Below are 13,747 nucleotides of genomic sequence, written 5' to 3' on the forward strand. Positions count from 1 at the left end.
TTAATAAGAGGTCAAAAGACCGCAAGGGCACTGTAACTTAGTAGGCTACTGAGGTCAGAGAAGGCTTCATAGAAGAGGTGACATTTCCGTGAGTTGCAGTGGCTCACACTTGTAATCTCAACACTTTGGGAGGCTGAGGCAGGTGGATCACTTGAGGTCAGGAGTTTGAGACCAGCCTGACCAACATGGTGAAACCCTGTCTCTACTAAAGATACAAATATTAGCTGGGTGTGGTGGCGTGCGCCTGTAAACAGTCCCAGGTACTTGGGAGGCTGAGGCAGGAGAGTCACTTAAACCCTTGAACCCAGGGGGCAGAGGTTGCAGTAGTTGAGATCATGCCACTGCACTCCAGCCTGGGCGACAGAATGAGACTCCGTCTAAAAAAAAAAAAAAAAAAAGCTAATATTTGAACTATGCCTTAGAGGATAAGGCAGAGAGAGAAGGGAGGGAGGCATTCCAGACTAAATTCAGCAGGTACAAAGACAGGGAAGGGGAAGAGCTTGGCTGTTCTGGGAATGGCAAGTGCTTTGGTGTTGATGGAGGATGGAGTCATAGCTAGCTCCATAAATCAAGAGGAGAGAAACTGGGCTGAAAGACAGGCTGAGGGCAGAGGTCAGTACAAGCCTCAATCGTGGCATCAGGTTTCAAAGTAGATTCCCTTGGGCACATCTTCTACCCCTCCATGGTAGGAATGTTCCTGGCATCTCCCCTGCCTGTCCCTAACCCTCTAAAGGAGTCAGCTCTCTCTCAGCGAACCCTTCCTGGGACCCCAGGCCATCTCACCGGTCCTGAAGTTCAGCCTTCTCCAGATCCCCTTGACTCTTCAGCTGTATTAACTCCTGGCTCCTTTCATGGGCTTCCTTCTCCAGCTCCTGGGTCTTGGCTAGTAGCAGCAGCAGCTGGGCCGGCTCCTGCCCATCCATTCTTCCAGATCCATTGGGTTCCCGAGACCGTGCTCCCACAGTCAAGCGCAGACAACAGGTCAACAGAGACCCTGAAAGCCTCACGTGCTCAGCTTTTAGCTCCGTCAGATCTCTGAGTACAAGCAAGGAAAACAGCGGACTCCATTAGGAACCAGGGAAGGAGTGTGGTGATCAGGCCCAGTGAAGCCTGAGGAGCAGGGCTGGGAAAAATCATCTGCTTCCAACACCACCAACTCCCCCACCCACCCCACCCCCACAGCTGATCCCGCTTCTATAGCAGCCCACCGTTATTAGTCCAGAATTGGTAGGGGCAAACCTCCTCCCTTCTTCTCCCCACACTGACCTGTCAGTAGCTGACTTCATTTCCAGGAAGTGGCGTCGGAACGTCACAACCTCCCGCCATAGACCGAGAAGGCGACCGTGCTCCCCTTTCAGGTAGCCCTTGAAGAACTGTGTGTTCAGAAACCCAGGTCATACCCAAAGGCAGAGGGCTATCTTTTGCCAACACAAGAGTCTTGGATTCCTCCTGACTACTGAAGGAAGGAAGGAGGGACTTACAGGAGGTAGTTTATGAATGGATATCTATCCAGGTTACACTGAAGGGCTTAATAAAGTTGGCAGTGGGATTCGAGAGGTCAGAGGGCCTAGGATGGTATATCGCCTTCCTCTGGGCCAGATTAGAAAAGGATACACAGTAGCTGCTTAACAAATGGGATCTATTACCACAGACTTTTCTGAGAAGGAGTCAATGATATACATAAACCACTGAGCACAAAGCAAAAATGTAGGAAACATTTGTTTCCTTCAGCTGGGACCTGAAAATTCCCCAGGGCCCATAACTGCTCTTTCTTTCCCATTCAGTTTCATGTCTACCTCCTTGGCATCTAAATATGCAAGACCTCCAGACCAGGAGTCAGTAAGCTTTCAGATCCATCGAAAACCTAAGCTTGTCACTGCTGCAGGAACAGAGTTGCTCTGAGTGTCATGCTACCTCCCAGCAGAACCTAGACTAGGCAGGTAGTGGCAGGTCTAAGCTGAAGGCCCAAGAAGGGTGAGGCTGCCCACATGCGCAGGTAAGGATGGTCAGGGACTTTAACAGCAACAGCTCAGTTTCCATCCAAGTCCTGAAGTTAACCCCTTCCAGTACCGACCAGGGCAGCATCCAGAATACACAGCCTTCCTCTCGCAATTCCAGTCCCTGTTCTTCCTACCTCCTGCTCCATCCGCCACTGGCTCTCCTTCCTCATTAGCTCATCCCGGGCCCGGCTCCAGTCCACTGTCAGTTTTTCCACATCTTCCCTAAGGGCTTTATTCACCACGTCAACTTTTTCCATGTGCAGTCGAAGCTGGGTGTTCACCTCTGCTAGACTCTCACACCTGCACTTGGGAGGGGTAAAAGCGGGTGCAAAATAAAGGTCTAGTCCAACCCTTGGACCTCCTGGGAGTAAGATGGCAACCACTGAAATTTTCCATTGCGGGAATTAGAGGGCTATGGCTGAAATCCACATTAGCCCTCAGGACAGAGGTTTCCCATCAGCCTTCTCCACCAACTGGCCAATCACCCAGGTCATAAAGTTTGGGGTCCATCACCTCTGTTGCTCCTCCTCCAATCGGACCAGTAGCTCGTCCAGGTTTGGCTCCTCCACATTTTCCCACCTCTGGGGGATTGGTCCCTGCGCCAGACAGAGACAAGCCTTACTTACCTCCAAAGAGAACATCACTCAGATCAGTTCCCTAAGGCTCCCTTCCATGGCAGTCCACTTTCTTTTTATTCTTTCTCCCCTTTGTTAGCAATATGCTTCTCTTCTCAATCACTGCATCCCTCACTCCAAAAGTAAACTGATGACCTCTCCTGAAAGACGGCCTTCGGTAGTAAAAAGAATCTTCAATTTAAGAAGTGATGTATCTTTCACTAATGGCCTTAACTTCCACTACACTAATGGTTTGACCTTGGGAAGTGACTTAACTTCTTTCATTTTTTTTTTTTTTTTTTGGAGACGGAGTCTCGGTGTCGCCCAGGCTGGAGTGCAATGGCACAATCTCAGCTCACTGCGACCACCGCCTCCCAGGTTCAAGTGATTCTCCTACCTTAGCCTCCCAAGTAGTTGGGATTATAGGCACCCGCCACTACGCCTGGCTAATTTTTGTATTTTTAGTAGAGACGGGGTTTCGCCATGTTGGCCAGGCTGTTCTTGAATTCCTGGCCTCAAGTGATCCACCCACCTCAGCCTCCCAAAGTGCTGGGATTATAGGCATGAGCCACCACACCCAGCCTGTGAAGTCACTTAACTTCTTGGAGCTACAGTGTCTCTAGCTACAAAATGAAAGTGGTATCATTCCCTTCAGAAAGTTGCTGTGCAGGTTAAGAGACACAATTATAGATGCTCCTTGACTTATGCTGGAATTTCATCCCATAAACCCATCATAAGTTGAACATAATTTAAAGGTGTGTTTTCAACTTATGACATTTTCTTTTTCTTTCTTTTTTTTTTTTTTTTTGAGACAGTCTAGCTCTGTTGCCCAGGCTGCAGTGCAGTGGCATGATCTCGGCTCACTGCAACCTCCGCCTCCTGGGTTCAAGTGATTTTCCTGCCTCAGCCTCCCGAGTAGCTGGGATTACAGGCACGCACCATCATGCCCGGCTAATTTTTTGTATTTTTAGTAGAGATGGGGTTTCACCATGCTGGCCAGGTTGGTCTTGAACCCCTGACCTCGTGACCCACTCACGTCAACCTCCCAAAGTGCTGGGATTACAGGCGTGAGCCACTGCGCCTGGCTGACATTTTCAACTTATGATATTTTCAACTTAACAGTGAGTTCGGGCCAGACGCAGTGGCTCACCCTTGTAATCCCAGCAGTGGGAGGATTGCTTGAGTCTAAGAATTTGAGACCAGCCTGGGCAACATAGAGAGACCTTGTGTTTATTAGAGAGACCCTAATAAAAAAAATTAGCCAGGTGTGGAGGCATGTATCTGTAGTCCCAGCTACTTTTTGGGAGGCTGAGGTGGGATGATCGCTTAAGCCCAGGAGGCTGAGGCTGCAGTGACTCATGACTGCACCAGTGTACTCCAGCCTGGGCGACAGAGTAAGTAAAACCCTGTCTCAAAACAACCAACCAACCAAACAAAAACCAACCGAACAAGCAAACAAAACAACCCCAAACAATGGATTTATCCAGCTGTAACCCAATCATAACCCAAGGAGCATACTGAATGCATATAGCTTTCACACCATCATAAAGTTGAAAACTTGCAACCATCCTAAGTTGGGGGGGGACCATCTGTATATACAGTGTCATATGACAGTGCCTCATGCTGCCTGGCCTGCATTGAAGGTGCTCAAAAAGTTTTGGTTCTTTCCTTCCTCTGAGAGAACTTTTCTGAGGAAAATGTGAGGAGGTACTGAGAGGGAGCTGGAACAAAGGCAAATAAATGGGTTTTTCAAAGCCAGTTCTAATAGCAGACATCCCTTTGCTGCAGACATGCTGTAGGCTCGCAAAGGCCTGTGCTCTACGAGAAACACTGACACCTGCTGGAGGAAACATGCACTTCTTCCCGCTAATACCACACTACTTCCAATCTAATTTACATTTCGTCCTTTGAGAACCAAGGGTTGGAATCTGACAGGCCAGCTAGGTCCAATGAAGATATCAGTGTGATAAACTTCTCAGAGGCTGAGAAAGAGAGACTTCTACTAAACACCTCACTTGTACACTCCAACCTCCCTCAGTCAACAAATGAAACCTAACAAGTATATTCACTGAGGACCCAGGGGGTGCAGAGAGCTCAGCCTCACTCACTCCAGTGGCTTCCAGCCGCTTCTCCAGCTCTTGGCACCAGCTCCGGTACTGCAGCACCTGTGGCAAAAAGAACAGGCCCTGGGCAATGAACACAGCTGGCACAAACAGCCCAAAGCAACGGCCCCTGAGGATCTTAGGCAAACTTGCTATGAACAGGGGAACTGGGTGGTGACAGTAAGGTAAGGCCGTAACATCTTATAGTTTCTATTTGGGCATTTTTTTCTTTTTTGAGATGGAGTCTCGCTCTGTGTCCCAGGCTGGAGTGCAGTGGCGCAATCTTGGCTCACTGCAACCTCCGCCTCCCAGATTCAAGTGATTCTCCTACCTCAGCCTCCCGAGTAGCTGGGATTACATGCACGCGCCACCACACTCAGCTAATTTTTGTATTTTTAGTAGAGACAGAGTTTTGCCATGTTGGCCAGGCTGGTCTCGAACTCCTGACCTCAGGTGATACACCTGCCTCGGCCTCCCAAAATGCTGGGATTACAGGCATGGGCCACCGTGCCTGGCCTTATTTGGGCATTTAAATAATACTTTCTATATGAGCGAGACTCTGTCTCAAAAATAAATAAATAAATAAATAAATAAATACTTTCTATAAGCCTTTTATATCACAGAGGCAAGATCATGGGCTTTGGCTTTAGACTAGCTGAGGAAACCTGGATAACTAACTTAACCCTTGTGAATTTCATCTTTAAAAGAGATACATTAGCCAAAAGCGGCGGTGTATACCTGTGGTCCCAGATACTCCAGAGGCTGAGGCAGGAGGATTGCCTGAGCCCAGGAGTTTGAGGCTGCAGCAATCTGTGATCATACCACTGCACTCTAGCCTGGGCAACAGAGCAAAACCCTATCTTAAAAATAAAATATAATTAAAAGGATATAATACGTACCTCATGGAACAGTTGTGAGCATCAAAAGAGAAGCTGTACATGAAAGGAAGAAGGTCTGGGTCTTATCTCACCAAGCTAGATGTAGGCCACTCCCACCACAAGGCTTTGCCTCCTACAACCCTTATCTCACCTCAGCACCCAGCTCTGGGGGTTGTTCTCTTTCCCCTCCCCAAAAGGGCAGCTGCCTCACCTTGGCCTGCAGCTTCCTCACAAGGGTTGCTTGTCTCTGCTGGGCCTCCTGGGAGTTCTTCAGCTTCCACCAGGAGGCTGCCTGATTCTCTGCCATCTGCTGCTGTAGTGCCAGCACCTGCTCTTCCAGTACCAGCTGCAGTGACTGGGGCTTCATGTTGTTCAACCCAGGGCTTCTTGTCTCCATGAGGGCACCAGGTGGTAGGCCCACAGGTCAATAGGTAGCCAGAGGGTGTTCACGCCCAGCAGGGTCTCTAACCATTGCCATGCCACTTCAACCTCCTCTTGAACTGGGGACCAAAGCACATAGTCAAATTGAAAGGACTGTTCTTTTACTATATACAAGACTCCTCAGAACCTTTAAAATACTAAAAGGGACCCTCATCTCTGAAGTGCGCTATGATGAGCATCATCCCCCAAATTTAACTGACCATGAGACAAGCTCACAGGACTAGTGTCTCCTGGCATGCCTTTCGGAACTCTGCACTAAACCAAGAGCTCCTGGTTTATCACTGCATCCTTAGTTCCTGGCACAGTGGCTCACAAACATTTGTTGAATGAATCGCTGAAGGTGTTCTTAGTCTAGCAGAGGAAATAGACACAAACTGTTACAATACATACAATGTAGCATGTGAAATAATAAGATAGTATGAGAAAACAAAGGAAGAGAACTTAACCCAGCCTGGGAGCCTGTGAACTGTGTGAATCATCATCATCATCATTGTTAACACTTGCTGAGTGCTTCTGGAGGGCTGTTGCTTTAAGTGCTTTACATGCATTACGTCATTTTGTTTTTACAAAAATCTTGAAACCTTCCAATGCCTTCCCATTACACTTCACCAAATGTACTGTTATAACTCTTTATATATAGATGAGGAAACTGGGGCTTAGAAAGGTTAAAAAACTTGTGCCAGGCCACACAGCTGGCATATGGTTGATGAGAGATTTGAAAACAAGTAGTCTGACAAAGAAAAGGGGTAGCAGGCATTTCAGGCAAAGGATCCAAAAGAGAAGGAACCAGTGGCAGCAGGATGGCCAAACCCCCTCACCCACCAGGAGCTGGGCCAAAACAGGGCAATGGGCCACCACAGGCAGAGGCGGCCAGCCTAACGGTGACCTTCATCAGAGATACCCAGGACAGGGGAAGGTAAAGAAGAGTTCTGGGTGCTAGTCCAAGCTCTGCCTCCAATGGGCTCTGTGACCTCAGATGTGCTACTTCTCTTTCAATTTCCTCATCTAGAAGTGAGGGCATCATGACCTCTGAGTTACTTAGGCCTCTAAAACACACAATTATCCCATAACCTGGGCCAGAGGAAGAGTTCTCTCATTTTATTAACCCTAAGACTCTCACCAGCAAGGCTAAGGAATATCTGTATTTTCAACTACCTATCAACAAAATGGTATATACAGCGAATGCAAACCTAACATTTGCACATACAGTAGAAATTTCAAGGGCCCCAAATCCCTTTAATGCACCAAACTATTGATTTCCCACATCCTGGCTCAAATGCCACGTCCTATCATGTCCTCCCAGATGAACCCAGGAAGAGTTAATCACTTTTATAGCTATATACACAGAGAGAATACATATGTTCTGATGTCTACTCTACATCTTATCATCATTACTTGTCTATTTTCTCTGCTAATCCATGAGTATCTCAAAGGCAGGAGCCATCTAATTCATTTTAATTGTAACTTGTCAACAATATCCAATGAAGAAATGCATGTGAGCCTCACTCCTGGCAGAGCTAAGCCGTAGGCCAGAGATGACAAATCAGTGCCCTGCTAGCTCTTTTCAGCCACTATGCGGTCCACATAATAGTTTTTAAGAATTCAAATTAGGTGCCAACATTTATCATTGGGAGAATGTACATAAAATCCATATTTCTGGCTCCTTTGGAAAATTAGAATACCTAGTGACGCTTGACCCATATTTCAATAAAGCAACAAGCAGCCACACAGTTGAATAGTGCCTGCTCATTTAGACAGGGCACGTGCTCCGTGCAGTTGAACAGCGCCTGCCTCCTTTAGACAGGGTGTGTGCTCTGCACAGTTGAATAGTGCCTGCCCCCTTTAGACAGGGCATGTGCTCTCCAGTTCATCGTGGCCTCCCCTATGCGCACACCGATTCTCTCCCTCACAATGATAGCATATTTCAGTTGTCATTTATCATTGCGACTGTGCTATTGTTTCTGTTATAGTAGCATTATAGATGAAAACTCGGCTACTAATTTACATTACCTCCTGAACAACCGAAGATACTTGAGTTTGCAGAGCCTGTACTAGGCAGTAAGGAAAGTGCATAAAGTAGGGAGAATAGAATGGCACCAATAAAGGCTTGGTGGCACCAGTACTCCAGGCCTCTTCCTAGCCTAAGAACCAGGGTAATACAACCTTTCCCCATACTATGGCACCCTCCTTTTCAGCCTTTTTGCCAAGGCTATGTGACCAACTCACCATGGTGCTATGAAATGTTGGCTCTGTTGAGTTCAATGAAGCTCAATCCCTCTCTGCTGGTTGGAGGCACAGACCTTCCAGGAAACTGTTCTCTTATCCCAGGATTTCTGCCAACAACTCTACCTACAATAATGTAGATCCAAGTTACTTCAAGGGAACTGAGGAGCCTTTTCTCTCCTAGTACTGTGAGGGCTGAGCCAGGCTTTTGCATGCAGTGGGAGTTTATGAGGCCCCAAAGGCCCCCTCACACTTTGTTGAATCCCTATCCCAAAACATTAGGTTGAACCATATGAAATTGCTAATATTATCCTATTATTATTATTATTTTTAGAGAAAGGATCTAGCTCTGTCACCCAGGCTGGAGTACAGCGGTGCAATCATAGCTCACCGCAGCCTCAAACTGCTGGGCTAAAGGGATCCTCCAGCCTCAGCCTTCAGAGGAGCTGAAGATGTGTGCCACCAAGCCTTTTTTTTTTTCTTTGGTAGAGACAAGGTTTTGCCATGTTGCCTAAACTTGTCTTGAACTCCTGGTTTCAGGCAGCCACCCTCTGGCCCAAGCCTCCCAAAGCGATGGCATTACAGGTATGAGCCACCAAGCCCAGCCTCACCCATTATTTTTTATCTACAAAAATGGCAATTTCACGTCGTTCAACCTAATATCTCTAATAAGCAGTCCTACCACACATAGTTCCATGAATTCTCATTAAGTTTTCTTTTAGGATATGGCTGTCAGTAACTTGCAAACATGATTTGGCAAGATAGTATTAGTAATACTTAAACAAATAAAGGAAATTATATTAGAATTATATAATTATTTTACTTTAGCAGATAATTAAAAAATTTTAAAGCTATTTAGAAATTTAGCCCAACCCCCCTCATCTTGCAGATAAGGAAACTGAGGCTTGTAGAGATAAAGCAACTTCATTTTGTTTGTATTTTTATATGCCCCACTTATCTCAAAAAATGATTTACATGGCCAGGCATAGTGGCTCACACCTGTAATCCCAGCACTTTGGGAGGCTGAGGCGGGCAGATCACTTGAGGTCAGGAGTTCGAGACCAGCCTGGCCAACACTGTCCAGCCTGGGCGACAAGAGCAAGGCTCCACCTCAAAAAAAAAAAAAAAAAAAAAAAGATTTGCATTATAGCAAATATACCATACTAAAAAGGGAGACTGGGTGCAAGGTGTACAGCAACTCTTTGTACTATGCAATTTTTCTGTAACCCTAAAATTGTTGTAAAAAATGATTTAGGCTGGGCGCAGTGGCTCACGCCTGTAATCCCAGCACTTTGGGAGGCCGAGGGTGGATCATGAGGCCAGGAGATTGAGACCATCCTGGCTGACACGGTGAAACCCCATCTCTACTAAAAATACAAAAAATTAGCCGGGCATAATGGCGGGTGCCTGTAGTCCCAGCTACTCAGAAGGCTGAGGCAGGAGAATGGCGTGATCCCAGGAGGCGGAGCTTCCAGTGAGCCAAAACCGTGCCACTGCACTCCAGCCTGGGAGATAGAGTGAGACTGTCTCAAATAAAATTAAAAAAAAAAAAAAAAAAAAAGATTTAAAGTTTTTTAAAACCTAAAACCAAAACAATCCTCATAAAACTAAAATTTATTAAAACAAGAATAAAAGAGAAGAGACAGAGAAAAATTATCTCAGGAATATTTCTGAAATTCAGATTTCATTCTGAGCTTCCTCAAGACACAGTTCAGCATCCTTTTACGAACACACTGCCAGATCAGATCTGCTAGGAATAAACTAGCAGAGCTCCCAAAGGGAAGGCAAATTTCAATGTGCCTGAGAAACGGAAAAGAACAGTAGCTGGCAAATTGTAACAAATTGGATTACATCTAAATAAGATAATGAGTGTCAGTGTACTTCTAAGCTGTAAACCACTGAGCCAATGTTATCATTACTGCAGGAAAAGGGAAGATTCATTTCTTTTGTACATTAATTTATCCCATAAACACTCATGAATTTCAACTCAGTATCAGGAGTCTGCCACAGTGGTACAGAAATGAACAAGACCTACCTTCCTACTTTTGCTAAGGATCAGACGAGGAAGACAGCACCCTTACTAAAGACCAATAGCCACCTGTGAACCTGGAGTGGAAAGTGACAGAAGAGTGAGATAAATTATGTATTCGGTCCCCTCTCACCCAAAATACTACAAAAGGAGTATAGAGAAGCAACACTATCACCTAAACTTGGAATAGAGGCATAAATGCTACAAGGACTAAGATGCAGAATGGCATTAAATAGAATTTGTCACTTAAAGCAAAAACAGAAAAATACTTGAGGACACATTTTATTTACTGAGAAAGAAACTAGAGTATAGACATTTGTGTACAGAGATAATTTGTTTCTTATTCTGAAAAAAACAAATTAGCATGCAGCTCCTTATTTAAATCTCATGTGGGGCCTCTCTGTTGTTCTCCAACCTCTGGCCTCTCCCACTCAGTCTCCTTTGCTGCCTTTTCTCATCTCCCCAATATCTAAAGTTTGGAAACCCCAAGGCTTCAGACCTCTTCTCCGTCTCCATTAATTTCCAAGGTAATCTCATCCAGTGTTTTGTTTTGTTTTTGAGACAGGATCTGGCTCTGTTACCCAGGCTGTAGTGCACTGGCATGATCTCAGCTCACTGCAACCTCTGCCTCCCCAGTTCAGGCAATTCTCATGTCTCAGCCTCCCGAGGAGCTGGGATTACAAGCATGTGCCACCATGACCAGCTAATTTTTTTGTATTTTTAGTAGAGACAGAGTTTCACCAAGGCGGATCTCTTGAGGCCAGAAGTTCAAGACCAGCCTGGGCAACACAGGGAGATTCCCATCCCTATTAAAAAAATTGCTGGCTGTGTGGCATTCACCTGTAGTCCCAGCTACTTGGGAGGCTAAGGTGGGAGGGCTGCTTGAGCCAAGGAGTTCGAGGCTGCAATGAGCCGTGATCACACCACTGCACTCCAGCCTGGGACAAGATGCTCAAATAAATAAATAAATAAAATACTATCACCTCTCCACATAACACTAGTACTTTTATTTACCTTACCATGCTTTTTCTGTCCCTATCTAATTTTATGTAATATACTTACCAAAATGCAAATTCCACAAGTGCAAAAGCATTGTTTTATCGAATGCTGTATTCCCAGCTCCTACCTAAAACACAGCCTGGTTTATAACAGGTGCCCATTATTACTGACTGACTATTATAGGTCATTAGGTAACATGATCCATATTATCACCAATGGTCTTGCAAAATGCTAACAGCTCTATTACCTATATAAAAAGCAAAAAAACTGGCTGGGTGTGGTGGCTCACACCTGTAATCCCAGCACTTTGGGAGGTTGAGTTGGGCAGACCATTTGAGGCCAGGAGTTCGAGACCAGCTTGGCCAACATGGCAAAACCCCATCTCTCCTAGAAATACAAAAAAGCCAGGCATGGTGGTGGGCGCCTGTAATCCCAGCTACTCAGGAGGCTGAGGCGGGAGAATCGCCTGAACCTGGGAGACAGGATGTTGCAGTGAACCGAGATCGCACCACTGCACTCCAGCCTGGGTGACTGAGTAAGACTGGGTCTCAGAAAAAAAAAAAAAGGTGGGGGGAGGGATAAACTTATAGCTTGGTCAGTGGCAGCGCAATGACCGAACCCCAATCTGATTCCGAATTCTACACTCTCTCCATTACATTAACTGTTAAAGCATGGACATTACATTAGTTAAAGCATGGACTACGAACTCACAGCTCTGTGACGGGCACTTTTTAAATAGTGAGGGATAATGACACCTAGGTCTGCAGCTTTCTGATCGAAAGGGAGCAAAGAAAGATAGAAGAACTAAAGGAACAGAGGGCGTACCAGCAGCCTTGGTTTTGTTGTGACCTCTATAAATTTGGGAACACCAGTTCTCCTTTCTAAGCCTTCGCGGTAAAATGCTGATCACAAGCCTAGCCTCCAATAACTCTCGGGGCCAAAGTAAAGATCAATTCAACAGACGTTCATTAAACCCAAAGGCAATCTAGTCAAGTCATCAAATGCCCTGGGGACAGTTTCCCAGCTCCATCCACGTATTAGTTGTGGGACTCCTGGCAAATTACCTTTTCTATGAATACCTCAGTTTCTTCATGGGTAAAACGTGAAGCTATAGAAAGAACTCACCCCATAGGATTATTGGGAAGATTAAATAGGCCTTTGGCTGAGCGCGGTGGCTCACGCCTGGGAGGCCGAGGCGGGCGGATCACCTGAGGTCGGGAGTTCGAGATCAGCCTGACCAACATGGAGAAACCCCGTCTCTACTAAAAATATAAAATTAGCCGGGTATGGTGGCGCATGCCTGCAATCCCAGCTACTTGGGAGGCTGAGGCAGGAGAATCGCTTGAACCTGGGAAGCGGAGGTTGAGGTGAGCCGAGATCGCGCCATTGCACTCCAGCCTGGGCAACAAGCGCGAAACTCCATCTCTAAATAAATAAATAAATGGGCCCTTATGTGTAATGCATTCAGTAGCACCTGACAATTTGTGACCATTCCGTACAGTAAGCCATGACTATTATCACCACCTGCTAGGCCCTGGGATCTAGAGATGAAAAAGGCAAGGCATAACATCTAACGAACGAGCTTACGGTGTCAACGAGGGGCAGGGAAAGTAACTCGGTGCACAGCGAGTGCAAAAACCGAGAAGCGAATGCAGCTGCGCCTGGAGAAGGCGGCTGAGAAGTGATACTTCAGCAGGGTCCTGAAGAATGGGAGCTCCAGAGTCGGGTGGCGGGTGGGACCGGGCTTTCGGATAGATCACGTGCAAATCCGCCAGGACACAGGGAGCGAGGGGCCGGAGGGGTGGGAGAGCGCGGCGCCTCGCCGTCCCAGCCCGGGATTGGGGCTACTGGACACGAGGGTCGGGGAAGCTCTCCTTCGGCGCCGACTGGAGCTTAGAGTGCTGGCGGCAGCAGGAAGCTGAGGCAAGCGGGCCCCGGGCCCTAAGGACGCGTCCCAGCCCCTCTCTGGGCCTCGGGTTCCCCCCGGGTAACTAGAGGCCGCTGCCCGAACGGGATTCCCTCATGCGCCCTAGACGGGCAGGTCTCCGGGCCTCGGACGGTTAACCAGAGCACCTCCCGCCTGCCCCCGAGGCCCCACCTCACCACGCTCGGCTCCCGCAGACGCCCGGCTAGGTGCTCAGCGCTTGAGCTGCGGCAGCCGCTGCTAAGGCCCGGCCGGGGACGGGGGCGGAGCCCACCCCCAACCAGAGGGCCAGGCCCCGCCCCCCAAACTCCCGCCCTTTGGGGGGGCCCGCCCCTACAGGCAGGGCCTCCGGCCATGTTGGGTATTGGCAGCCGTCTTACTAGAGAGGCCCTGAAGGAAAGGGGGTATTATTTTAAGAATTATAAGATCCCTCGCCAGAAATGAGGACGGTCAGGGTCTCTGGATTCGCGAAAGGGACATTTCGGAAGCAGAAAAGAAAAATTGCCCTCAATCATTTCCCTTTTGGTTTCAGTGTTA

General features: G+C 47.3%; 1 protein-coding gene across 7 annotated transcripts in view; it reads right to left on the minus strand.

Moving 5' to 3' along the window:
• Positions 1-13,672, minus strand: part of CEP250 (centrosomal protein 250) — a 50,891-nt gene extending 37,219 nt beyond the window's left edge. For 4 of the 7 annotated variants that reach the window (XM_030825759.1, XM_030825761.1, XM_030825760.1 and 1 more), the window contains exons 1-9: positions 13,390-13,464; positions 10,294-10,364; positions 8,262-8,384; positions 5,806-6,094; positions 4,723-4,779; positions 2,514-2,596; positions 2,135-2,300; positions 1,267-1,373; positions 784-1,035 (exon numbers count right to left, since the gene is read on the minus strand). In XM_030825759.1, the coding sequence (XP_030681619.1) occupies positions 784-1,035; positions 1,267-1,373; positions 2,135-2,300; positions 2,514-2,596; positions 4,723-4,779; positions 5,806-5,991 (851 nt within the window). In that variant the 5' untranslated portion in view covers positions 5,992-6,094; positions 8,262-8,384; positions 10,294-10,364; positions 13,390-13,464. Of the gene's footprint in view, positions 1-783; positions 1,036-1,266; positions 1,374-2,134; positions 2,301-2,513; positions 2,597-4,722; positions 4,780-5,805; positions 6,095-8,261; positions 8,385-10,293; positions 10,365-13,384; positions 13,465-13,590 lie in introns of those variants that run through there. The other 3 variants (XM_030825757.1, XM_030825756.1, XM_030825758.1) reach the window with 3 other exon arrangements.
• Between the last annotated feature and the right edge of the window lie 75 nt (positions 13,673-13,747).

Source organism: Nomascus leucogenys, chromosome 13 (assembly GCF_006542625.1).
Source record: "Nomascus leucogenys isolate Asia chromosome 13, Asia_NLE_v1, whole genome shotgun sequence".
NCBI classification, from domain to species: Eukaryota; Metazoa; Chordata; class Mammalia; order Primates; family Hylobatidae; genus Nomascus; species Nomascus leucogenys.